Source organism: Staurois parvus, unplaced genomic scaffold, assembly GCF_062004578.1.
Source record: "Staurois parvus isolate SC_StPar_1 unplaced genomic scaffold, SC_StPar_1.0 ptg000455l, whole genome shotgun sequence".
Lineage (NCBI taxonomy): Eukaryota > Metazoa > Chordata > Amphibia > Anura > Ranidae > Staurois > Staurois parvus.
This window is the reverse complement of record NW_028318251.1, coordinates 44,573-69,392: the sequence shown is the minus strand read 5'-3', so window position 1 is coordinate 69,392 and position 24,820 is coordinate 44,573. Positions and strand designations below refer to the sequence as shown.

At 47.3% G+C, this 24,820-nt stretch overlaps 1 protein-coding gene across 1 annotated transcript; it reads right to left on the bottom strand.

Moving 5' to 3' along the window:
• Nucleotides 1–6,206: 6,206 nt before the first annotated feature.
• Nucleotides 6,207–23,830, bottom strand: LOC149452911 (uncharacterized). The gene is made up of 7 exons (XM_089688812.1): nt 23,768–23,830; nt 20,196–20,337; nt 13,916–14,021; nt 13,165–13,352; nt 12,535–12,822; nt 11,426–11,807; nt 6,207–6,228 (listed from the first exon to the last, which is right to left on the bottom strand). The coding sequence occupies exons 1-7, from the start codon at nt 23,828–23,830 to the stop codon at nt 6,207–6,209; spliced, it is 1,191 nt and encodes a 396-aa protein (XP_089544938.1).
• Nucleotides 23,831–24,820: the final 990 nt, after the last annotated feature.

Below are 24,820 nucleotides of genomic sequence, written 5' to 3'. Positions count from 1 at the left end.
TTTTTAATGCAAAAGTGCTTCAAAAACTCCTCCGTGTGAACGTCGTCTTGCAGTAAAATAAATGCTGTGTGATTGCAGCAATAGGTTTATTATAGTCAGTATGTTGGGGAGTGACTAATATTACATCTCTTCTGCTTTTCTTTTGTAGGTGCGCCAAAGGTGATATTTTCTCTTCTAATCATTTTAGTTTTATTAATGTTGCCTACGTATTGGATACGTTACTGGAGAGATTTCAAAACAGGTAAGTGTCTGACAGTTTATACAAACAATATGGAGTGTAAGGGTATCAATAGGGAGAGATTTATTAGATTAATGGGGATCCAGCCATCCTAAGGAAACAAAACATTTACCATCTTCTGTATATATCATATATAAACTATTACCGGTGAAATTCTAAAAATTAGAATCTGGTGCAAAAGTTCATTTATTTCAGTGCAGCAACTTAAAAGGTGACACTAATATATGAGACTCATTCCATGCAAAGCAAGATAGTTCCAGCCGTGATTTGTCATCATTGTGATGATTATGGCTTACAGCTCATGAAATCCCCAAATCCACAATCTCAGAAAATGAGAATATTCCATGCAATCAATAAAACACGGATTGTACATAGAACAATATCGCACCTCTGAAAAATAGAAGCTGCATATGTACTCAGTACTTGGTTTGGGCCCCTTTTGCAGCAATTACTGCCTCAATGCGGCGTGGCATGGAAGCTATCAGCCTGTGGCACTGCTGAGGTGTTATGGAAGACCAGGATGCTTCAATAGCGGCCTTCAGCTCTTCTGCATTGTTCGGTCTCATGTCTCTCATCTTTCTCTTGGCAATGCCCCATAGATTCTCTATGGGGTTCAGGTCAGGGGAGTTTGCTGGCCAATCAAGCACAGTAATCCCACGGTCATTGAACCAGGTTTTGGTGCTTTTGGCAGTGTGGGCGGTGCCAAGTCCTGCTGGAAAATGAAGTCAGCATCCCCATAAAGCTCATCTGCGGAAGGAAGCATGAAGTGCTCCAAAATCTCCTGGTAGACGGCTGCGTTGACCCTGGACTTAATGAAGCACAGTGGACCAACACCAGCAGATAACATGGCTCCCCAAATCAACACAGACTGTGGAAACTTCACACTGGACTTCAAGCATCTTGCAGTGTGTGCCTCTCCATTCTTCCTCCATACTCGGGGTCCTTGTGCCTCTCCATTCTACCTCCATACTCGGGGTCCTTGGGCCTCTCCAATCTTCCTCCATACTTGGGGTCCTTGGGCCTCTCCATTCTTCCTCCATACTCGAGGTCCTTGGGCCTCTCCATTCTTCCTCCATACTCGAGGTCCTTGGGCCTCTCCATTCTTCCTCCATACTCGGGGTCCTTGGGCCTCTCCATTCTTCCTCCATACTCGGGGTCCTTGGGCCTCTCCATTCTTCCTCCATACTCGGGGTCCTTGGGCCTCTCCATTCTTCCTCCATACTCGGGGTCCTTGGGCCTCTCCATTCTTCCTCCATACTCGGGGTCCTTGGGCCTCTCCATTCTTCCTCCATACTCGGGGTCCTTGGGCCTCTCCATTCTTCCTCCATACTCGGGGTCCTTGGTTTCCAAAAGAGATGCAAACGTTGCTCTCATCAAAAAAGAGGACTTTGGACCACTGAGCAGCAGACCAGGTCTGTTTTTCTTTAGCCCAGGTAAGACGCTTCTGACGTTGTTTGTTGTTCAGGAGCGGCTTGACAAGAGGAATACGACATTTGAGCCCATGTCCAGGATCCGTCTGTGTGTGGTGGCTCTTGATGCACTGACTCCAGCCTCAGTCCACTCCTTGTGAAAGTCCCCAACACTTTTGAATGGCCTTTTCCTGACAATCCTCTCCAGGCTGCTGTCATCCCTGCTGCTTGTGCACCTTTTTCTTCCACACTTTTCCCTTCCACATAACTTTCTATTAATGTGCTTTGATACAGCACTTTGGGAACATCCAACTTCTTTTGCAATTCCCTTTTGAGGCTTTCCCTCCTTACGGAGGGTGTCAGTGATGGTGTCAGGTCAGCAGTCTTTCCCATGATTGTGATTCCTACTGAACCAGACTGAGAGACCATTTAAAGGCTCAGGAACCCTTTGCAGGTGTTATGGCTGAATGAGCTGATTAGAGTGGGACACTTTGAGCCGAGATTATTCCACCTTTTCACAATATTCGCATTTTCTGAGATTGTGGATTTGGGGTTTTCATGAGCTGTAAGCCATAATCATCACAATGATGACAAATCACGGCTTGAACTATCTTGCTTTGCATGGAATGAGTCTCATATATTAGTTTCACCTTTTTAAGTTGCTGCACTGAAATAAATGAACTTTTGCACAATATTCAAATTTTTTGAGTTTCACCTGTGTGTGTGTGTATATATATATATATATATAATAGACCTAGACAAGCCACACCTTCTGTCTCTCTCCCCTTTGCTGGTTTCTAGGCATTGCCAATGCTTACATGCGGTGATTCCTGGGGGGCCGTGGAGACCCCTTCCTACTCCTTTATTTTTTGGGGGGAATTCTAATGTGGTGTTATTTGATCATACTGCTCCCAGCAATTCCTTATCTTGATTGAGCTGTGAGTACTATTAATCCCTCGCCCTCCAGAGGTGTGCCCCCCTTCCTGAATAGGCCATTTTTTGTGATACGGCGCTGTGTTACTTTAACTGACAATTGCGCGGTCATGCAATGCTGCACCCAAATTACAGCCCTGTAGCAGTATTTGTTCTATAGGGTGGCGGGGAAGCGGTTAAACTTCAGCTGTATTGTTCATAAGAAATATTTTTATATAAAAAACTACACTTTCAAACTTGCCACAGATCTGAATGTATTGAATGCAGAGTCATCCCTGAAGAAGGAGCTGTGTCCCCGAAACGTGTCTGGGTACCCAATATAGGGTCTCTGCATACATGACACATTGTTGTATACTATTTCTGTAACAATGCTGTATGGAAGATGGAACATATTATGTTTTATATTTTTTAGATATTATATAATAAAGACTACTTACAATTTTAATGTTTTTTACATTTGCCTAAACCATCCCATACTTATATAGGGGGAGTTTGTGATTGAATATTTACACTATGAACATTACAGTTGTGCTCAAACGTTTCCCTCCCCTGGCAGAAATTGTGAAATTTTGGCATTGATATTGAAAATATGACTGATCATGCTAAAAAATGCTCTTTTATTTAAGGATGAGGATCATATGAAGCCATTTTATTATCAAATACTCCTTTTTAAATCATAATGATAACAGAAATCACCCAAATGTCCCGAATCAGCAGTTTTCCTCCCCTGGAATGTTCGTCCTTGGTACAGACACACAAGGTGACACACACGGGTTACAATGGCAATTAGAGGTTAATGTCCCACATCCGTGGCTTTTTAACCACTTGCCTACCAGGCACTTACTGTATACCCCCTTCCTTACCAGGCCAGTTTTAAGCTTTTAGCGCTGTCACACTTTGAATGATAATTGCGCGGTCATGCAAGATTCTACCCATATGACATTTTTATAATTTTTTTTCTCATAAATAGAGCTTTCTTTTGGTGGTATTTAATCGCCGTTGAGTGTTTACTTTTTGCGCTATAAACAAAAAAGGTGCAAACAGGTAATTTTTCTCTTTCACTGATGTGCGTAGATGAGGCAGCACTGATGGGCAATGATAGGCAGCACTAATGAAGTGGCACTGATAGGCGGCACTGATATGCAGCACTGATATGCAGCACTAATGAAGTGGCACTGATAGGCGGCACTGGCTGGCGCAACTGCTGGGCACTGGCTGGCGCAACTGCTGGGCACTGGCTGGCGCAACTGCTGGGCACTGGCTGGCGCAACTGCTGGGCACTGACTGGCACAACTGCTGGGCCCTGACTGGTGGCACTGACTGGCGGCACTGCTGGACTGCACTGATGGGCACTTGTGGGTGGCACTGCTGGGCACAGGTAGGTGGCATAGAAGGGTGGCGCTGATGGGCACTGGTGGGTGGCACGGGTGGGTGGCGCTGCTTGGCATAGGTAGGCAGCACTGATGGGCACAGGTGGGCGGAACTGGTGGGTGGCACTGCTGGGCACCGATCAGGGCACTGATTATCAGTGCCCTGATGATCGGTGCCGATCCCTGCTCTGACAACTGCCGGTTCTAGGCAGTACTTTCCTCATGCTCTGACAGCGTGAGGAAAGTGCAGCCGATAACCGGCAATTGCATTTCCCTGTGATCAGCGTGTCATTGGACACGGCTGATCATGTGGTAAAAGGCCGCTGTGATTGGCCTTTTAGCACATCACATGATCATCTGAGTCCGTAGGACACAGCAATCACAGAGATCGCCGGGTGTGCGCCCCCCGGGAGCGTGCAGGAGAGCACGTTCTGGGTGGACGTCATATGAATGCCTCCCAGAACTGGCCGGCAGCAGTGCAGCTGTCATTCGGCTATCTAGTTAAATTGCAATTAGTGTCAGTGTATAAATAGTGAATGAGTTTGTTAGCTGTTACCTGGAAGCACTGACTAGGCTAGATACTGAGCCATGGGGAAGCAACTGGGAACAACAGCAACTCAGCCACCAAGTGGTAGGCCACATAAAATGATAGAGCGGGGTCAGTGCATACTGAAGTGCACAGTACGATACTTGCCTTACTGCAAGCCAAGTGTAAAGTTTGGTGGAGGGGGGATTATGGTGTGGGGGTGTTTTTCAGGGGTTGGGCTTGTCTCCCTGGTTCCAGTGAAGGGAACTCTTCCGGCATCAGCATACCAAGACATTTTGTACAATTTCATGCTCCCAACTTTGTGGGAAGAGTTTGGGGATGGCCCCTTCCTGTTCCAACATGACTGCGCACCAGTGCACAAAGCAAGGTCCATAAAGACATGGATGAGCAAGTTTGGGGTGGAAAAACTTGACTGGCCTGAACAGAGTCCTGGCCTCAACCCAACAGAACACCTTTGGGATGAATTAGAGTGGAGACTGCAAGCCAGGCCTTCTTGTCTGACATCAGTGCCTGACCTGACAAATGTGTTTCTGGAAGAATGGTCCAACCTTCCCATAGACACCCTCCTAAACCTTCCCATAGACACCCTCCTAAACCTTGTGAACGTCCTTCCCAGATGAGCTGAAGCTGTTATAGCTACAAAGGGCGGGGCCAACTCAATATTGAACCCTTTGGACTAAGTTTTTGATGCTATTAAAGTTCATGTGCGGGTGTGGGCAGGCGTCTCAAAACGTTTGGTAATATAGTGTATATGGTGTGCCACATCCAGAAGGTGTAACAAGTAGCATTGTTTTGAGGAGGGCTACAAAGTGTACACCAGATGGTGCCTGGTACTGGAATTCCTCACCAAAATGTATCCTCATCCTCCTTCTTTCGAGGTTGTGGCCAGGTGGAAACGGCCCTCCATATGTGGTCGACCAGTCCCAGGTTTTCCGCTTATGGACAAGGGTCCACTCTCTCATACATTCAGTCACCATGGTCAACATTCTCAAAGATGCTTTACCAGCATTGTTGAATGCCCAGTGGATGATATACCAAGATACATGCAAGCTTTGATTCACTTCATGTTCTTAGCAGTCATAATCACTATAGCGACAGCCTGGAAAAGTTCGGTGATTGACCTGGCCTTGATGAAGCGTAAACTAACCTGGATCATGCTGAATGAAAAGATTGAGTGTCTTCTGGGATAAACAAGCCTTATTCAATAAGGTCTGGAACCCCTGTCTATCTTATCTACAGGTACCAGACACCTAGGGGTGGCTCCCAACTGTGAAGGTGATGGATTCCTGAATGGACGCATTCTTGCATTTTCCTTCCTCTTTTCGCATTCCTCTTCTTCTTCTTTTTTCATTCCTACTTTCCACATTTTTTTCGTCCTTGTAATGCAAGTTGGTCATTGTTGTCAGGACACCTACCCCGACTCATGTTTATCCATTTGCTCACCTCAAGTGTTACCTTTTTGTATAGCGAGAGATACGGTCTAATGACCCTGCAGAACTGCTGACCAAGATGGATACCCTTCATGCATAGGATTTTAGTGTCCTCTTTAGTGGAGGTTAGAGTAGAATTTTTTTTATCTTACTCGCTCTGTGGATCCACCTATGTGGATCATGTTTAAGGCCTTGTTGTCAACATCCCAGCGACTGCTATTGCTATCAGCAACCTTTATGCTCAATGTTCTGTAATGCATATCTACATTCTATTTTGTATCACTTGTTTCTTATTTTCAACCTAAATGAAATGATTGAAACAACAGGTGTAACAAATCCACACCTCACATCTGACTCACTGTTCGAGAAGTGAGGTACCATCTTTGTTGCCTGTTGCCCCCAAGTGAATAAAGGATGAGAGGATGTATGGACCAGCCGGGAGGAAAATGGTGAATAGTGACTATTGACTCTGCAGACAGTTGGCGACTTCTGCGCACTGTGCGCTTCAGCCTGCGCTGACCCCGCTCTGTCATGTGATGTGGCCTACCACTTGGTGGCTGAGTTGTTGTTGTTCCCAGTGGCTTCCACTTTGTTATAAATCCCACTAACAGTTGAGCGTGGAAAATTTAGTAGCCAGGAAATGTCACGGATGGACTTATTGCACAGGTGACCACCTATCACGGGACCACACTTGGAGTCACTGAGCTCCTGAGAGCGACCCATTCTTTCACCAATGTTTGTAGAAGCAGTCTGCATGCCTAGGGGCTTGATTGTATACACCTGTGTCCATGGAGGGGATTGGAACACCTGAATCCAATACTTTTGGCAATATAGTGTATGTTTTTAGCAGTATATATGCATGCTTTTGTTACTCCTTTGAAAGGGAGTACCTTCAAAAAGTCTCACTTTTTTTCTCTTGTGAAAACTACAAAAAGAACAATCAGGAGGGTGCAATGCCATTACCAATAATTTATTGTTCACAAAACATAGATGCCAAATGGATACTCACAGAAGTAGAAAGTAAAATAGCATAAAAACCACAAGATACCACAGCAAGGAGAATCACATGTATCCATGCGATCCAGCTGGACTGTCAAGCTGAAGCATCACCAACATGATGTTGGCTAGCATAGCTCTGAGGAGTATGCTCTGAAACATGTCAGCTTGCCAGCCTAGCTGGGGTGCATGGCCAAATGTGATTCGCCTTGCTGTGGCATCTTGTATTTTTGGGGGGGATTTTACTTTCCACTTCTGTGAGTATCCATTTGGCATCTATGTTTGTGAACAATAAATCGTTCATAATGCAGTAGGCATTTTGCACCCTCCTGATTTTTCTTTTTTGTAGTTTTCACAAGTCTTCCCTGGTTGAGGAGGGCAGCATCTGCTACACATTCCTGGCAAAGTCCATGATCCATTGTATATCATACATCATTTGTGGTCATCTTTGGTAGACCTCTGAGCGCTGAAATGTACAGAGTTTTCATGTGTGTACACATCTTTGTATCTCTTGGTTGACATTTGTACTATAAGGGATATGATGAGCAAATTATCCATCAAGATGCCCTTTAGCCGCCTCCCGCCCGCCATATAAGGTAATGACGGTGCAAGGTGATTCTCTCGTTCTGGGAGGACGTTATATGATGTCCTCCCACTCTAGTCACGCATGCGCGACTCCGCGAGTGCGCAGCATGGCGATCGGTGGTGCACTGTGTCCCTCAGACACAGTGGATTACCGATCAACGGAAAGAGATGAAGATGTTGGCTCAGTCATGTGATCAGCTGTGGCCAATCACAGCTGATCACATATAAATGGGGAAATGTCAGTTATCTGCATTTCTCTCCTCACGAGCTGTCACGCTAACAGAGGAGAGCCGAGCCGGTAATCGGCATTCCTCGGAGGGGATATGGACACTTGTCATCAGAGCACTGATGATCAGTGTGCCCTGATGATCAGTGTGGCCCCAGAAGTGCCACCTGTGAGTGCCCATCAATGCCTCGTGCCAGTGCTCATCAATGCCTCGTGCCAGTGCCCATCAGTGCCTCATCAATGCCACATATCAGTGCCTACAAGTGCACATCAATGCCACATCAGTGACCATCTGACCTGCCTTTCAGTGCCACCTGTTAGTGGCACCTATCAATGCCAGTCAGTGCCACCTATCAGTGTGCATCAGTGCCGCATATCAGTAAAAAGGTTGTGAGAACCACAATCGGGCTTAGGGTAGGATTTCTGCTGCTGTTCCACATTTTGAGATATGGATTGCGTGCACGCCGGAAAATAATTATCTATTTTATTTCCATCATTTACACTTTCAAAATAACAGAAAACAAAAAAATGGCGTCTGCAAATGTTTGGGCACCCTGCAGAATTTATAGCATGCACTGCCCCCTTTGCAAAGCTGAGACCTGCCAGTGTCATGGATTGCTCTCAATCATCATCTGGGAAGACCAGGTGATGTCAATCTCAAAGGTTTTAAATGCCCAGACTCATCTGACCTTGCCCCAACAATCAGCACCATGGGTTCTTCTAAGCAGTTGTCTAGAAAACTGAAACTGAAAATAGTTGACGCTCACAAAGCTGGAGAAGGCTATAAGAAGATAGCAAAGCGTTTTCAGATGTCAATATCCTCTGTTCGGAATGTAATTAAGAAATGGCAGTCATCAGGAACAGTGGAAGTTAAAGCAACATCTGGAAGACCAAGAAAAATATCAGACAGAACAGCTCGCAGGATTGTGAGAAAAACAATTCAAAACCCACGTTTGACTGCACGATCCCTCCAGAAAGATCTGGCAGACACTGGAGTTGTGGTACACTATTCCACTATAAAGAGATACTTGTACAAATATGGTCTTCATGGAAGAGTCATCAGAAGAAAACCTCTTCTACGCCCTCACCACAAAAATCATCGTTTGAACTTTGCAAATGAACATATAGACAAGCCTGATGCATTTTGGAAACAAGTTCTGTGGACCGATGAGGTTAAAATTGAACTTTTTGGCCGGAATGAGCAAAGGTACGTTTGGAGAAGAAGGGGCACAGAATTTAATGAAAAGAACCTCTGTCCAACTGTTAAGCATGGGGTTGGATCAATCATGCTTTGGGGTTGTGTTGCAGCCAGTGGCACAGGGAACATCTCACGAGTAGAAGGAAAAATGGATTCAATAAAATTTCAGCAAATTTTGGATGGTAACTTGATGCCATCTGTGAAAAAGCTGAAGTTAAAGAGAGGATGGCTTCTACAAATGGATAATGATCCTAAAGACACCTCGAAATCCATGGGGGATTACATCAAGAGGCGTAAACTGAAGGTTTTGCCATGGCCTTCACAATCTCCTGACCTTAACATAATTGAAAATCTATGGATAGACCTTAAAAGAGCAGTGCGTGACAGACAGCCCAGAAATCTCAAAGAACTGGAAGACTTTTGTAAGGAAGAAGGGCAAAGATACCTCAAACAAGAATTGAAAGACTCTTGGCTGGCTACAAAAAGCGTTTACAAGCTGTGATACTTGCCAAAGGGGGCAGTACAAGATATTAACTCTGCAGGGGGCCCAAACTTTTGCAGACGCCATTTTTTTGTTTTCTGTTATTTTGAAAGTGTACATGATGGAAATAAAATCTAACTTTTGTTGACATATTATAAGACTGTCTAATCTGTAATTTGATGCCTTTTGGAGATTTTTCCATCTTTCCTTGGCTTCTTTATGCACATTAATACAAATTTTTAGCTGGGGTGCCCAAACTTTCGATCCCCACTGTATATATACACAACACATATATTTAGAAATATGAAAAAAATATAAAAGAATAAAAATAAATATGTATAAAATGTATATTTTAAACAGGAAACAGAATAGGCATTTTAACAAATCCATCACAGTCCCCCTTAAAATGACTATTTTCCTCTGTCCCTATAAGACCTCGCTCATCTGTCCTTATATACCTTGGAACTCTTTTATGCTGCACGTTAGACAGGTGATGACTATTTCATCTCCCCCCTTGCCACAGACTTGTACATAAGGAAGTCAGATGCTATCCCTACAAAATTGTGAAATTGCTGTTGATGGGGAGGGACTGTAGAGGAGTGAAAGGTTTATCCTCTTCCATCACAAGGGGGTCCTCCTCTTCTTGATGGAGAAATGTAGGTGTGCTGTTGTCTACAGCCTTGCTTATTAACTTCTTTACAAATGGTAGAATACAACATACAATCAGAGCTAAAAAAACTAGAATTATTAATACCGTTACCCCTATTTGGGCGAGCACTTTTTGCCACCCACTCATCCAGCTAAAATATTGATCCCACGGGTCTGTAATACCTGAGTTCTTCTTCAGCTCCATTGACAGATCTTCTAATTTCTTTATAGCCAGAGTAACCTTACCATTCGGGCCAGTATTGTCAGAAATATATGTACAACATGTTCCGGTTCCTTCTATCATTTTACAGACACCTCCTTTTTCCGCTAAAATCATGTCCAGAGCCATTCTATTCTGGAATGTCATGTAGGATGTAGGGGCTAACTGGTCAACAATTCCTTGGAGGGAATCCCTGGTGTAATTCACAAACCTCTGTTGGTTGTAGTATATGTAATTTATCCAATCTACATTTTTATTAACAGTTATTATGGGGATCAGAAATTCGAAGCCTGCTTTTACCTGGTCTCTGGCTTTAAATTTATTAGGCACCCCCCTTGGGACTCCAGTGGCATCTATATACACATATGGGTCAAAACTTCCGGAGGGAGCTGTCCGCTTCCTCCTGTGCCTAGATGCTGAGTCAGTGTATGTGTCAGGGGTATCTTCTGTTAGGATATGGAGAGGCATAATGACCTTTGCAAAAACATACTCACCAGTCCAAATCCCTTCCAATCTGATTCTAATCTTTTGGTCCCCAGTAATCATCCATGACACATATATATATATATCTGGTCACTACTATCGGAACATGCTCGTTGTGTCAAGATCATATGAATTATGGTCATAGCACCACATGGGATCTATACTGCAGAAATCAAAGGTGAAAATAGCTACATAAGTGTTGGATGAATTGTACCAAAATATAGTGGTGTCGCCTATTTCGGTGATATCCACCTGTTGAGCCTCTGTCAGACTCATAAGAAAAAGGATATACAACATAGTTGTCATGGTGTAGATGACACCTTTTCCTCAGGGTTGGAACTTTCTTGCAGTGGGAGGCGTGTATCCAAGTGTTCTTCCTGGCCACCTTGTCAGAAGTGGCTGTGGTCAGCAGAACTTGGAATGGACCATCATGTCTTGGCTCAAGGGAATGTTTCCTCATAAATGTCTTTACTAATAACCAATCTCCGGGTAATAGGATGTAAATTCCTGTATCTGACTCAGAATCCGGAATGGAGAAAACACTTGGACATAGATATGGGTTAATTCACGTGATAATGCAGTCACATAATCAGTTAACACATCAGATTGTAATTGCAACTGTTGCGGAAAGTAACAGCCAAGTCTGGGGGCTGAGCTAAACAAAATTTCATAAGGGGACAGGGCATGTTTCCCCCAGAGGGTGTGTCTGACACTAAACAGAGCAATGGGCAAACTGTCTGGCCAACTCATGTTAGTCTCTTGGGCCATCTTTAGCATCCTGTTTTTTAGAGTCCCATTCATCCTTTCTACCTTCCCACTGCTTTGAGGGTGATATGGGGTGTGTAGGTCCAACTCGACCCCCAGTGCTGTCCAAATCTCTTTTGTAAGGGCTGCTATGAAGGCTGGACCCTGATCACTCTCTATCACCTCTGGGACCCCAAATCTACAGACTACCTCACTCAGTAGTTTCTTAGCCGTGATCTTGGCTGTCATGTTTGTAACAGCATAGGCTTCCGGCCAACCAGAGAACATGTCCACCACCACTAGGGCATATTCATATCGGCCACTTTTTGGCATCTGTATATGATCAATCTGTACCCTCTGGAATGGATAGAGGAGTTTTGCCAGATATTTATGCGGTGTCTTTTCCGTCCTCCCCGGGTTGCATCTTGCACATACTACACACGAGGCGTAGTAATTTCTGGTTAAGGTGGTTATCCCTGGAGCCCAGTAATACTTGCTGATCAGTGAGTTCATTAAGTGCTTAGAGAGATGTGCATGTCCATGCGCCCATTGGACAACTGCTGGATACATATGTTTTGGTAAACAAGTCTTTCCTTTCATCGAATACAATTCTCCATCCTAGTCTGCTCCTTTTATCAATCCATTCCAGCCTTTCTTCTGTATAAGCAGCCATTTGCATAGAAATCAGGTATTGCTTGTCAGATGGCACATGCACCGCCAAAAGTATCTGTGCTGAGGTCTCACTCTCCTCCTTCGGCCAACAGACGTTTTTCGTTGGTTTTTCGCTGCTTCTTTGGCAGCTATATCCGCCAAGTGATTCCCTCTGGCCTCTTGAGAATTCAGTTTACCATGTGCTTTAACCTTCAAGACAGCCACTTGGTGAGGCAGGAGCAGTGCATCCATTAAATCCTTGATGGCTGGACCGTGTTTTACCGGTGTTCCAGCCTCTGGCTTTCCAGATGATACCGAAGTCATGAGCTACTCCAAAGGCGTACCTTGAGTCTCTGTAAATATTGGCTCTTTTACCTTCTGCCATCTTACACGCTGTAGTGAGGGCTTGAAGCTCTGCTTCCTGGGCAGATAAAGTTGGTGATAATGCTCCTGCTTGTAGAATTTCAAATTCCGAGGTCACAGCATAACCTGTGTGGTACTTGCCTCCTTCATCTGCATATCTGGAGCCATCCACAAAAAGTGTGTAATCAGGGTTTTCCAGAGGAATTTCACTCACTGTAGGGAGATGTGTGGTTTCCATACGCATCATTTCAAGGCAGTCATGTGGAGTAGTGCAGGGGTCTCCTTCACCTTCTTCTCCCCCTCAAAAAATGAAAGAAGGGTGGCTGGGTTGAGGGTGAGACACCTTTTGGAGGGTCACATTGTCAGGAATGAGGAGGGAGATTTGCAACCATAGATGTCTGGCCGTGGACAGATGTCGGGGTTGTATCTGATTCAAGATGGCAGCAATGTCATGCGGTGCCAGAAGAAGCAGGGGGTGTGCTAAAACAAGGTCTGAAGTTTTGTCCAACAGTGCTTGAACAGCGAAGACAGCTCTTAGACATGAAGGACCACCCCTAGCTATGGGGTCCAAATGGCAAGAATAGTACCCAATGGGTCTGGTTTGCCCTCCATGTTCTTGAGCTAGGACCCCTGTGGCGTGACCTTGCTTTTCTGACACAAACAGTTTGAAAGGTTTCTCATAATCTGAAAGTCCCAAGGCAGGAGCAGTGGATATTGCTGGCTTCAGCAGAATAAAATTGTCCAGGGCCTCACTTGACAAAGTAAATGGCACAGACTTGAGAGCATCATAGAGTGGTTGCATAAGGATCGATGCATCAGGGATCCTTGCCCTGCAGTAGGATATGAGTCCAAAAAAGGCATGCAGTTATTTAGCTGCTTTAGGTTGGGGAATATCCTGGATTACAGCTACACGGTCCCCCAGTCTTGTTCGAGGATACTGCCATAAGGGGTGACACGGTTTGCCCATTTCCTAACGAGAGTTGGGGTGTGGTGGTTGATATCCGCGCTGCCCTTCCGGGGGTCCCTGTCTTGTCTGGGATATTTTGGGGCTCTGCATTCTCTTCTAAAGTGTCCCCGTTTCCAACAGTTATAACAGGTTATCCTTTCCCTCATATTGGACAATGGTGGTGGACGAGTGTAGGTGGGATCTTCGTCATTGACCACCATAAGGGGCGCTGTTTTTTTTCCCTTTTTGGTTTTCTATGCCTCTGGCCACCAACAGTAAGTCAGACATCTTCATAGAGTGGTATTCAGGGCGGGCCACCATCAGACCTTTCCTGATCTCCTCTTTGAGCCCTGAAACAAAAACAGTTGAGAGCATGTGTGTGTGTGTGCCTTTTCATATTGAGAGAAGCCCAGATCATCAAAGGCCTGTATGAGTCTGGCATAATACTTCTCCACAGACTCCCCTATATCTTGGGTGATGCCTTGAATCGTGGTAGTCTGATCCACCAATTTCTCCTTTGCCGAGTCGTGGAGCTGGGCACAGAACTCCACGCCTGAAGAATAGGAAATAACACTTGTCAGGCAGGCATCATTGAAGGCCGTCTGCATAACCGGCCAGAAAACATGTCCTGCTTTAATTTGGCATAGACTGAGCAGGTCTTTCCAAGCAGCTGAGTAAGATTCTTGTATCTGCACTACCCTGCGGTAAAAGGGCATTGGCTGTTTCTCTGGGTCAGGCAGACTCGTCACTAAGGCCGCTGCTTGTGATGGGGTAAAAGTGACATACATTACCGGTGCCCCTTCCGGTAATCTTGAATTACGGGGCTGTCTTGTGTACTGTTCCTGTTTAGGTTGTACCCCACTGTGCGTGGGTTTGGGAGTCAAATCTGTTGGCGCCCTTGCAGTTGTTGATCACTCCATTCAGATGCATCGTCATTCATGTATCCGACTTGTGAAGGTGACGCTTCCATATTGGGAAAAACGGGAGTGTGGTAGGAACCATCCTGGTTTAGAACAGGGAGAACTGGGTATATGCCTTATTTAGGCCTTCCGGGTGTACCAAGATGGCCGCCAGGTGGAAGTGCACTGGGCTGGACAGGAAGTGACAATACAAGTGCAGCAAGATGGCTGCTACCAGGAAGCGTACTGGGCAGGGCAGGAAGTGACAATACAGGTGCAGTAAGATGGCTGCTAATGGGAATAAAGTAGGCATTAGACGAAGGGCAGGGCTGTCCCTCCCCTCCTCCGCCCCACATTCCAACATAGGGCGGTGGTTTTAGCACACTTCCATTTTTAATTTTGTGATACACATACAATGTACAATCACCATTTTCTTGAATTCTTTCCAACTATCCTTTTATGCAACGCTTTTCCAGTTTTGTACCAGGCTTCTGTCACATTCAGCAAACCTTTATCACATAACAATCCTCTCTGTTCCTGCAATAAATTTACGCCAGTCCTCCGGCTGAAGTCAGGCAACGCTGACCTTCAGCTTACAAACCTTCGCTACTTTAGATAACTTTTTAACTGTTTCACTTCCTTCTCTCCTCTTCACAATATCACATGCTAGCAATCCTTTCTGGCTTGGCTGTCTTCTGACCCATCTTCCCCCCTCTCTCTGGGTCACCCAACTCGTAGCCAAACTCTTCTCACTCTGTTCTGTTCTTTCACCGTAGTCTCAGCTAATGGTTTCAGAGGCAGCGCGGGCAACTATTAAATTAATATCCCTCCTCCGCTGCTTTCTGTCTTATCTCAGAACAAACAGTAATCCACAAATACACTCAGAACAGGACATTACACCTGCCACCCCTCGCTCCGTGAATCCTCAGCAGCTGAGCTAAACCCTCAGGGGTCTCCCACACTGTCAACCCCGAGTCACCGTCCGTAGACGCTTGTTGCAAGGTTCCGTCTTCCAGGAGCCCACAGCTCACCTGGTCAGGACACTCATTGCAACTTATTGCAAGGTTCCGTCTTCCAGGGGCCCACAGCTCACCTGGTCAGGACACTCATTGCAACTTATCTTTCAGTCTACTGAGTTATCACAGTCACACAGGACGACAGACACTGAACAAATACACAGTCAGCAGAGATCCAATGGCAGGTTCGTTAAACAGCCCCAGGCGAGAAATAAAAATTACCTGCCGCTCTAGATGACCTCTGGAAGCCGACAAAACTGGCAGCTAAGACTGGACAGAAACAAATCGTACAGTGGTAAGTATAAAAAGTACCTACCGTACTTAGGGTTGCGCAAATCCCTTTTGGTCTGTCCCGACCAGCCGCTCAGTCCCTCACGCGGACTTCCATCGGTCAGAACTTGGGGCCCCTCGTTGGGCAGCCAGCTAAAAAGGTTGTGAGAACCACAATTGGGCTCAGGGTAGGATTTCTGCTGCTGTTCCTAATTTTGAGATATGGATTGTGTGCACGCCGGAAAATAATTACACAGACAACTGTCCAGTACAACCACTTTCACATCATCTCATCTCTGTTTATTGCAGGGCGGTGCTTAACCTTTTATACATAGAAAACAATAGAGTATACGTCACTATTACGTATATACAGTCACATTCTAAAAGGCACATTTTGCTTGGCTGAAATATAGGAAAAATGTAGAAACCTGAAGCTTGCTTCTCATCCCGTTATCTTTTTTTCACTCCCCCTCACATACTCAAAGTCTAAGTAAAATCCTCTCAGTGCGAAGGGAGGGGTTGAGAGCATCACTCTGAACAAAACAAGTTAAGGAGGACTGCAAAGCCCAGCAGACAATATATATATATATACACACACAACACATATATTTAGAAATATGAAAAAAATATAAAAGAATAAAAATAAATATGTATAAAATGTATATTTTAAACAGGAAACAGAATAGGCATTTTACCAAATCCATCACATCAGTACCCGTCAGTGCCACCTATGAGTGCCAGTCAGTGCTGCCTATCAGTGTGCATCAGTGCCACCTAACAGTGCCAGTCAGTGCCACCTATCAGTGCCATATATGAATGCTGCCTTTCAGTGCCCATCAGTGATGCCTGTCAATGCCCATCAGTGGCACCTACTAGTGCCTCCTCATCAGTGCCCATCAGTGCAGCCTATTAGTGTCCATCACTGCAGCCTCATTAGCACACATCAGTGAAGGAGAAAAATCACTTGTTTACAAAATTTTATAACAAAAACTAAGAAAAAACGTGTTTTTCCAAAATTTTCAGTTTTTTTGGTTTGTTTAGCAAAAAATAAAAAACCCAGAAGTGATTAAATACCACCAAAAGAAAGCTCTGTCTCAAAAAAATGATAAAAATTTCATATGGGTACAGTGTTGCATGACCGCGCAATTGTCATTCAAAATGTCACAGCGCTGAAAACTGGCCTGGGACAGGGAGGGGGTATAAGTGCCTGGTAGGCAGGAAGGGGGCAGAAGTGCCTGGTAGGCAGGAAGGGGGTAGAAGTGCCCGGGAGGCAGGAAGGGGGTAGAAGTGCCCGGTAGTCAGGAAGGGGTAGAAGTGCCCTGTAGGCAGGAAGGGGGTAGAAGTGTCCTGTAGGCAGGAAGGGGGTAGAAGTGCCCGGCAGGCAGGGAGGGGGTAGAAGTGCCCGGTAGGCGAGGGGTTAATACATTCATAAGGCATATAGAGTAAAATGAACTAGAAATGTATTTGACTTCTTCTCATTGTTTTATAGGTGTTCTTACCATATCTAAGATCTCAGGGGATCGTCGTATTACTCATATGAAGAAAACAACTCTAACTTGCCGGATAACACATTTCAGACAAAAAGAAATCCAGATAAATGTATTTCTGAAAAGACGTAATGCCATAAAAAAACAGCTTATTGCCTCCTGGGAATCTACAAAACGGAAAGCATCCAATAATTCTGTTGTTCTGCCTCTTCTGGAAGGAAATGCTAAACATCATACATTGTTACCTGTTGAGATGACAAAATCCTGTATAGGAATGTACGAGTATCTCTGCTCCATTACTATCACCCCGAGTGCAGATATAGATGACGGCGCCATGCTTGGTGTAGAGGTGGAACACGCTTCCCTAAAACAGCCCATCTCTGCATGCAGGACTCTGAATGTGTACAATACAGTAGCAGGTAAGTAGTGGGTATGCTGTAGGTACTGAAAAAGGGTTTTATACTTAAAGTGTTCCTAAACCCCGGACCCTGCATTCACTATATCCTCTCTCCCCGGACCCCGCATTCACTATATCCTCTCTCCCCGGACCCCGCACTCACTATATCCGCTCTCCCCGGACCCTGCACTCACTATATCCGCTCTCCCCGGACCCCGCACTCACTATATCCGCTCTCCCCGGACCCCGCACTCACTATATCCGCTCTCCCCGGACCCCGCACTCACTGTATCCGCTCTCCCCGGACCCCGCACTCACTGTATCCGCTCTCCCCGGACCCCGCACTCACTGTATCCGCTCTCCCCGGACCCCGCATTCACTGTATCCGCTCTCCCCGGACCCCGCATTCACTATATCTGCTCTACCACAGTACACAGAACATGGAAATGCAATTATTTTAGTAAATATAAACTGCTAAATCCCTGTTCTCATCAGCAGTATATAGCAGTCTTGTGACTTCTACCAGCATCCAGAAGAGAACATGTTAAAACTTGTAGGAGGAGTTTTCATTTCACTCTAGGAGGATGCAGAACCCCTGACCTCTGTATGGACAGTGCTGAGTGATCCTGTGTTAATCACATACACCCTTCCAAGAAAAAAAAAGCCTCTCTAGCAATACACACCAAACTGAGCATGTGCAGAGTGATTGCACATGATATGTCTTATTAGGAGATAAGAAAGGGAGGATCAGAGAAGACAGGATCAAACAGCATTTTTACACACTGCAGAGGATTAACCCCTTAGGTTCTGCACTGAGTATAACAAGCATGCTTATTGCATCTACAGACTGATTGTACTGTTGTGGGTTTAGTAACAGTGATAATGCAATGCTAATGGTGTTATGTGATAAAAGATGTTATACTTACCTGCTGTATGTAGTGGTTTTGCACAGAGCAGCCTGGATCCTCCTCTTCTCAGGTCACCCGCTGGCGCACCTGGCTCCTCCTGCCTGTCAAGTGCCCCCATAGCAAGCACCTTGTTGGGCCCATCAAGAGAGGAGGAAGAGGAGATGGCATGCGGGATGGATAATAATGTGCGGGAAAGTTTGGTGAAAATGTCTAGAACTTCTTTTTTGATTGTTTTAACTTTCTAGTAGAAGCAGTGTTACTATGGAGAAGGAATTCAGCCCTAGACCAGCGAAGAGACTTTTCTGTAACCGCTGAAAGAAAAAATTCAAGCCCCCCCCCGTTTACAGTTAATTTGGGATAATAGATCTGAGGAAGGATGGTGACTATGGTGATTATAGAGACGATCGAGATCCCTAGTGAGGGTATTGATGTCTGGCTGTATTCCAAGCTGCTGCTAGGCTAATAAAATGACCACTTATGACAGCCTTATGGGTCATCCAAAGGGAGGCGGGTGAAAGAGAAACTAAATTGCTGATGGTAAAGTAATCATTGATTTGTTTAGAAATGTGTTGAGTGATATTGGGATCATTAGTTCTCCATGTGTATGACGTAGGGACTAGACCAATGTGAAAAGTAGAAAATTGACAGACATGATTGTCGGACCAAGAGCAGGAATGGAGGATGAGAATTGGCCAAGAGCATTTGTGTGCTATATGTAGTCTAATTGGGCAAAACTGTCACGAGGGGGCGAGTAGAATATATAACCTCGTGCTCTGACATTATGAGCCCACCAGGTATCAATCAATTGCAAAGAATGCAGGCACCTCAATAAAGACTTAGGAGAAGCCTTAGATGACCCAGTGACTCAGCTTTTATCTGATGCCTGATGGGCAACTAGGTTAAAGTCACCACCAGTCAGATGAGGTGAGTGGCACTGATCTAGGGTATCAAAATACTTTTTAAAGAAGGAGGTGTCAGGGCAGGAGCGGTGGAATGGACAGGCAGGCCTAATGGTAGGGTCACACACCGACTGACGACAACCACCACCCACAGACCGGAGTCCCTCAGGGTGCGGAGTCTAAGCCCCAGGCTGCCTTTCACCAGGGCCCCTGATGGTGGGGATGGACTTGACGCAGCCAGGGACCAGGTTGCAGCCCCCGAGTAACCCCAGCTGCGGTAATGGCTGCCGCCAATGGCGTATAGCTGGTGGGAACCAGATGGGAAACGATAGCGTAGTCAGACAGGCCGGGTCGATAACAGCGGGAGAGACAGTACCAGACGGTAGGCAATAATACACGGGTCATGAGCCGGGTTCAGCAACAGGAGGTCAGATAAAGAGATAAGGCTGAGAATAGTCTTAGTCAAAGCCGAGTCGGTTTCCAGGAGGGCCATGAGAGTAGAACAAGAGCTTGCTGCAACACAATCATACAGGACACAAATGCAAAGAGCAAGTGCAGACAACAGGCTTAAGTGTGATCAACCACACCCCTCTGGGGGATGGACCGCAGAGGCCTGAAAGCATAAAAGGCTCCCACCATGCTTTGCAGAAACCTAAGATGGATGCCAGCACATGGAGCAGCATAACCCCTGAGGAAAGGTAGGACCTTGACAGTACCTCTTCCTCAAGGGCCCCTCCCCCTCCGCGGCTCAACAAAAGGCTTCTGAGGAAAGCGGGCATGAAAAGCGCGGAGGAGGGCAGGAGCATGAACATCCGCGGAAGGAACCCAGGAACGCTCCTCGGGACCATAACCGCGCCAGTGAACCAGGAACTGCTCCCGACCGCGCACCAATCGAGAGTCCAGGATACGGTCCACCTCATACTCTTCATGACCGTCAACCCGGATGGGACGAGGCCGAGGCAAAGATGTAGTGAAGCGATTACAGACCAGAGGCTTCAACAGGGATACATGGAAGATATTAGAGATACGCATCCCAGGAGGAAGGGCAAAGGCATAGGCAACCGGATTCACCTTGCGGAGGATGCGAAAAGGACCAACAAAACGGGGGGCCAGTTTGGGTGAGGGCACCCGAAGATTGAGGTTGCGAGTAGACAACCACACCCGATCTCCGGCCTGGTATGAAGGAGCCGTCTGCGATCTACCTGGAACTTCTGGCGCTGTGCGGAGTCCTTCAAGGACTTCTGGATCTGCCCCCATGAAGAACGCAGGGCAGCAAGATGGTTCTCCACAGCCGAAATGTCCTGTGGTGAGAACCTCTCAGGCAATACCGCAGGTTGGAATCCATAGTTGGCTATGAAGGGAGACATCCCAGAGGAGGAGTTGACAGCTGAGTTCCTGGCAAACTCCGCCCATGGCAGGAGATCGGCCCAATCATCCTGATGGTCTGAGATATAGCGGCAAAGGAATTATTCCTGGGCCTGGTTGCAACGCTCCGCAACCCCATTGGACTGCGGGTGGTAGGCCGAAGAGAAGGAGAGCCCTATTACCCAACTGGGAGCAGAAGGCGTGCCAGAACCTGGACACGAACTGACTCCCACGGTCCAAGACAATCACCATGGGCAACCCATGCAGGCGAAAAATCTCCCTGGCAAAAACCATGGCCAGTTCTTGCGCAGTTGGTAATTTCTTGAGCGGAACACAATGGCACATTTTGGAAAAACTATCAATGACCGTGAGAATGACCGTATGGCACCGAGACACAGGGAGGTCTACAATAAAATCCATGCCCAGGTGTGACCAGGGATGCTCCCCATTGAGAATGGGTTGCAGCAGGCCCAATGGAAGATGCCGAGGAGATTTATTCTGGGCACAAACCGAACATGCCGCTACATAAGAGGCGATGTTGGAATGGAGAGATGGCCACCAGAATAAAAGAGAGACGACCCAGGACAATTGGTTCCTCCCCAAATGACCGGCAGTCTTGGAGTTATGGTAGGTACGCAGCAGGCGGGTACGCAATCTCTCAGGTACGAAACATCTACCATCCGGTCTCTCTCGGGAAGAGCGTCAGTTTGAGCCGCCAAAATCTGTTCCCCAAGGGGAGAAGTCAGGCTGGTGCGAATGGCAGCCAGGATCTGATCCGGAGGTATGATCGAGGTTGGCTCAGAGTCCTCCCTGGACAACTCAGAGTATTGCCACGACAATGCATCAGCTCTGACATTCTTGGAGCCAGGCAAATAGGAAACCACATAGTTGAAACGCGACAAGAACAAGGTCCATCTGGCCTGATGGGGCGTCAATCTCTTGGCCTCCAAGAGATACGTCAGGTTCTTGTGATCGGTAGGAATGAGGACCGGAACCACAGAGCCCTCGAGCAGGTGCCTCCATTCCTTGAGAGCCTGAATGATGGCCAATAACTCCGTCTCCAATTTGGTAGTTGCATTCTGCAGAGGAAAGCTTCCTGGAATAGAACCCACAGGGAAGTAGGGGTCCATTGGGCGACCGATGCTGTGACAGGAGGGCGCCTGCTTCCGTCTGAGATGCATCAACCTCGAGGACAAAGGGCAACCCAGGATTGGGATGAGGCAGATTTCAGAGCCTCGAAAGCTACGATGGCCTCTGATGGCCACTCATGAGGATTACTGCCCTTCTTGGTTAGATCTGAGAGAGGCTTGGCCAGCGTGGAGAAGTTCCTGATGAACTTCCGATAATAGTTGGCAAAACCCAAAAAGCGCTGAATGGGCCGAAGACCATTGGGACGAGGCCACTGCAGAACCGCCGCAACCTTCTGAGGGTCCATGGAAAATCCCACCGTTGAAATGATGTAGCCCAAAAAGGCAACCTGGGATCGGTGGAATTCACACTTCTCGAGCTTACAAAAAAGTTAGTTCTCACGTAACCGTTGCAGCACCCGCTTGACATCCTGGATATGAGATTCCATGGAGACCGAGTAAACCAGGATGTCATCCACGTAAACCACCACGCACTGCTGCAACAAGTCACGAAAGACATCCTTTATGAACTCCTTAAAGACCGCGGGCGCGTTACACAACCCGAAGGGCATCACCAGGAATTCATAGTGACCGGTTCTGGTGTTAAACGCGGTCTTCCACTCGTCGCCCTCCTTGATCCGTACGAGGTTGTACGCCGCCCTAAGGTCGAGTTTAGTAAAGACAGTTGCTCCCTTGAGGCGGTCGAACAACTCGGTAATCAACGGGATTGGGTAGGCATTCTTAATTGTGATTTGATTGAGACCCCTATAATCGATGCAAGGCCTCAATTCACCTCCCTTCTTTTTTACGAAGAAAAAGCCCACTCCTGCTGGGGAAGTAGACTTACGAATGTGCCCCCCGGGAAAGCGCATCCGCAACGTACTCCTCCATGGCCTGATTCTCCACAACCGAAAGAGGATACACCCTGCCACGCAGAGGAGTGGCACCGGGTTGCAAGGGTATGGTGCAGTCGTAAGGACGATGGGGAGGTAAGGCACCGGCGCGCACCTTGTCAAACACGTCCAGGTACTCCCCATAGTCAGTAGGCAACACAGAGTCCGAGGAGGCACACAACACCTTAACCGGCCCACGGATGCACCCGGCCCCACACTGTGGAGACCACGAGAGGATCTCGGCCGTTCCCCAATTAAAGGTCAGATTGTGCTTCTGGAGCCAGGGATACCCCAAAACCATGGAATAGTGCGGGGAATAAATTACCTGGAAACAGGCCAACTCCCTGTGAACAGCCCCAATAGCTACTTCAACCGGCAGGGTCTCGTGGGTAACCTGCGGCGGTTGCAGGGGCCTGCCATCTATCGCCTCGAGAACCAATGGGGTAACTCGAGCCTGCAGTGGAATGGAGTACTGGGCAGCAAACGAGCTGTCCATAAACAACCCGCCAGCCCCAGAGTCTACCAACGCCTGGGCCGTCACTGAGCCCTCCACCCAAGAAAAGACAACAGTGATCAGTGGTTTATCTTTGCGGGACGCCGGGGATGAGGAAACTCCACCCAAGATCTGTCCCCGACAGGATCTCAGGTGCGAGCGTTTCCCGGACGGACCAGACAGGACTGCCGAAAGTGCCCACCGAGGCCACAGTACAGGCAGCGACCCTCCCGACGCTGAGCGGCCCGCTCCTCCTCGGAAAGGCAAGCAAACCCCAGCTGCATGGGCTCACCACCAGACAAGCCATCCCCAGGAGGCGTGGGAGGAACGGGTGGGACAGAAAACGCAGGCGCCAGTCGGTTGGGAGGCCTCCGCAGGTGCTCCTTAAGTGAATGCCTCTCCCTGAGCCTGGTGTCAATCAGGATTAAGAAGGAAATGAGTGCTTCCAGCTCCACAGGCAGTTCCTTGGCTGCAATCTCGTCCGTCAACGCATCTGAAAGGCCATGATAAAAAGCAGCCACCAGAGTCTTATTGTTCCAGCCCACCTCTGCCGCCAGGGTACGAAACTCTCTGGCGTATTCGACAACGGTCCGTGAACCCTGATGCATGGACATGAGCAGCTTGACAGCCGAGGCGGAGCGAGCCGGCACGTCGAATACCCTACGGAAGGCGTCGGCAAAACCGGAAAACTCGTGCATCACCGGGTTATTGTTCTCCCATAAGGGATTTGCCAAGGCCTTGTCTGAGAGCAGCGAGATTAGGAAGCCCACCTTTGACCTCTCAGTGGGAAAAGCATGGGGTATTAACTGAAAATAAATGCCCACCTGGTTGAGGAACCCACGACACTGACTCGGCTCACTCCCAAAGCGCTGTGGAAGAGGGGCTGAACCAGTCATACCTCTGGGCACCGCGGGTGCAGCAGCAGCTGCGGCGGTAGGTGCAACAACCGGAGCAGCAGCGGGAGCAACCACCGGAGTGACAACCAGCCTAATAGCACCCGGAGCAAGGTGCAAGGTGCGCAGTGCGTGCAAGCAAAGTCTGCAACGCCTGAGCGAACTGATCCAACAGGAGATCCTGTTGATCAAGTCTGGCGACTAACATGAGGAGCAAAGGCATACCTGCACCATCAGGATTCATGGCATTCGTGTAATGTCAGGGCAGGAGCGGTGGAATGGACAGGCAGGCCTAGTGGTAGGGTCACGCACCGACTGACGACAAACACCACCCACAGACCGGAGTCCCTCAGGGCGCGGAGTCTAAGCCACAGGCTGCCTTTCACCAGGGCGCCTGATGGTGGGGATGGACTTGACGCAGTCAGGGACCAGGTTGCGGCCCCCAAGTAACCCCAGCTGCGGTAATGGCGTATAGCTGGTGGGAACCAGATGGGAAACGATAGCGTAGTCGGACAGGCTGGGTTGATAACAACGGGACAGACAGTACCAGACGGTAAGTTATGATGCTGGTAGCCAGTTCAGGTTCCAAATGTGATAGTTGAACCAAACCCGTTAGAGTACAAAAATGTTCATAACATCAAGGCATCAATATACAATCCTGAAGAAACCAACAAAATTATGCGCTTACCACAAGGGCATACAAAC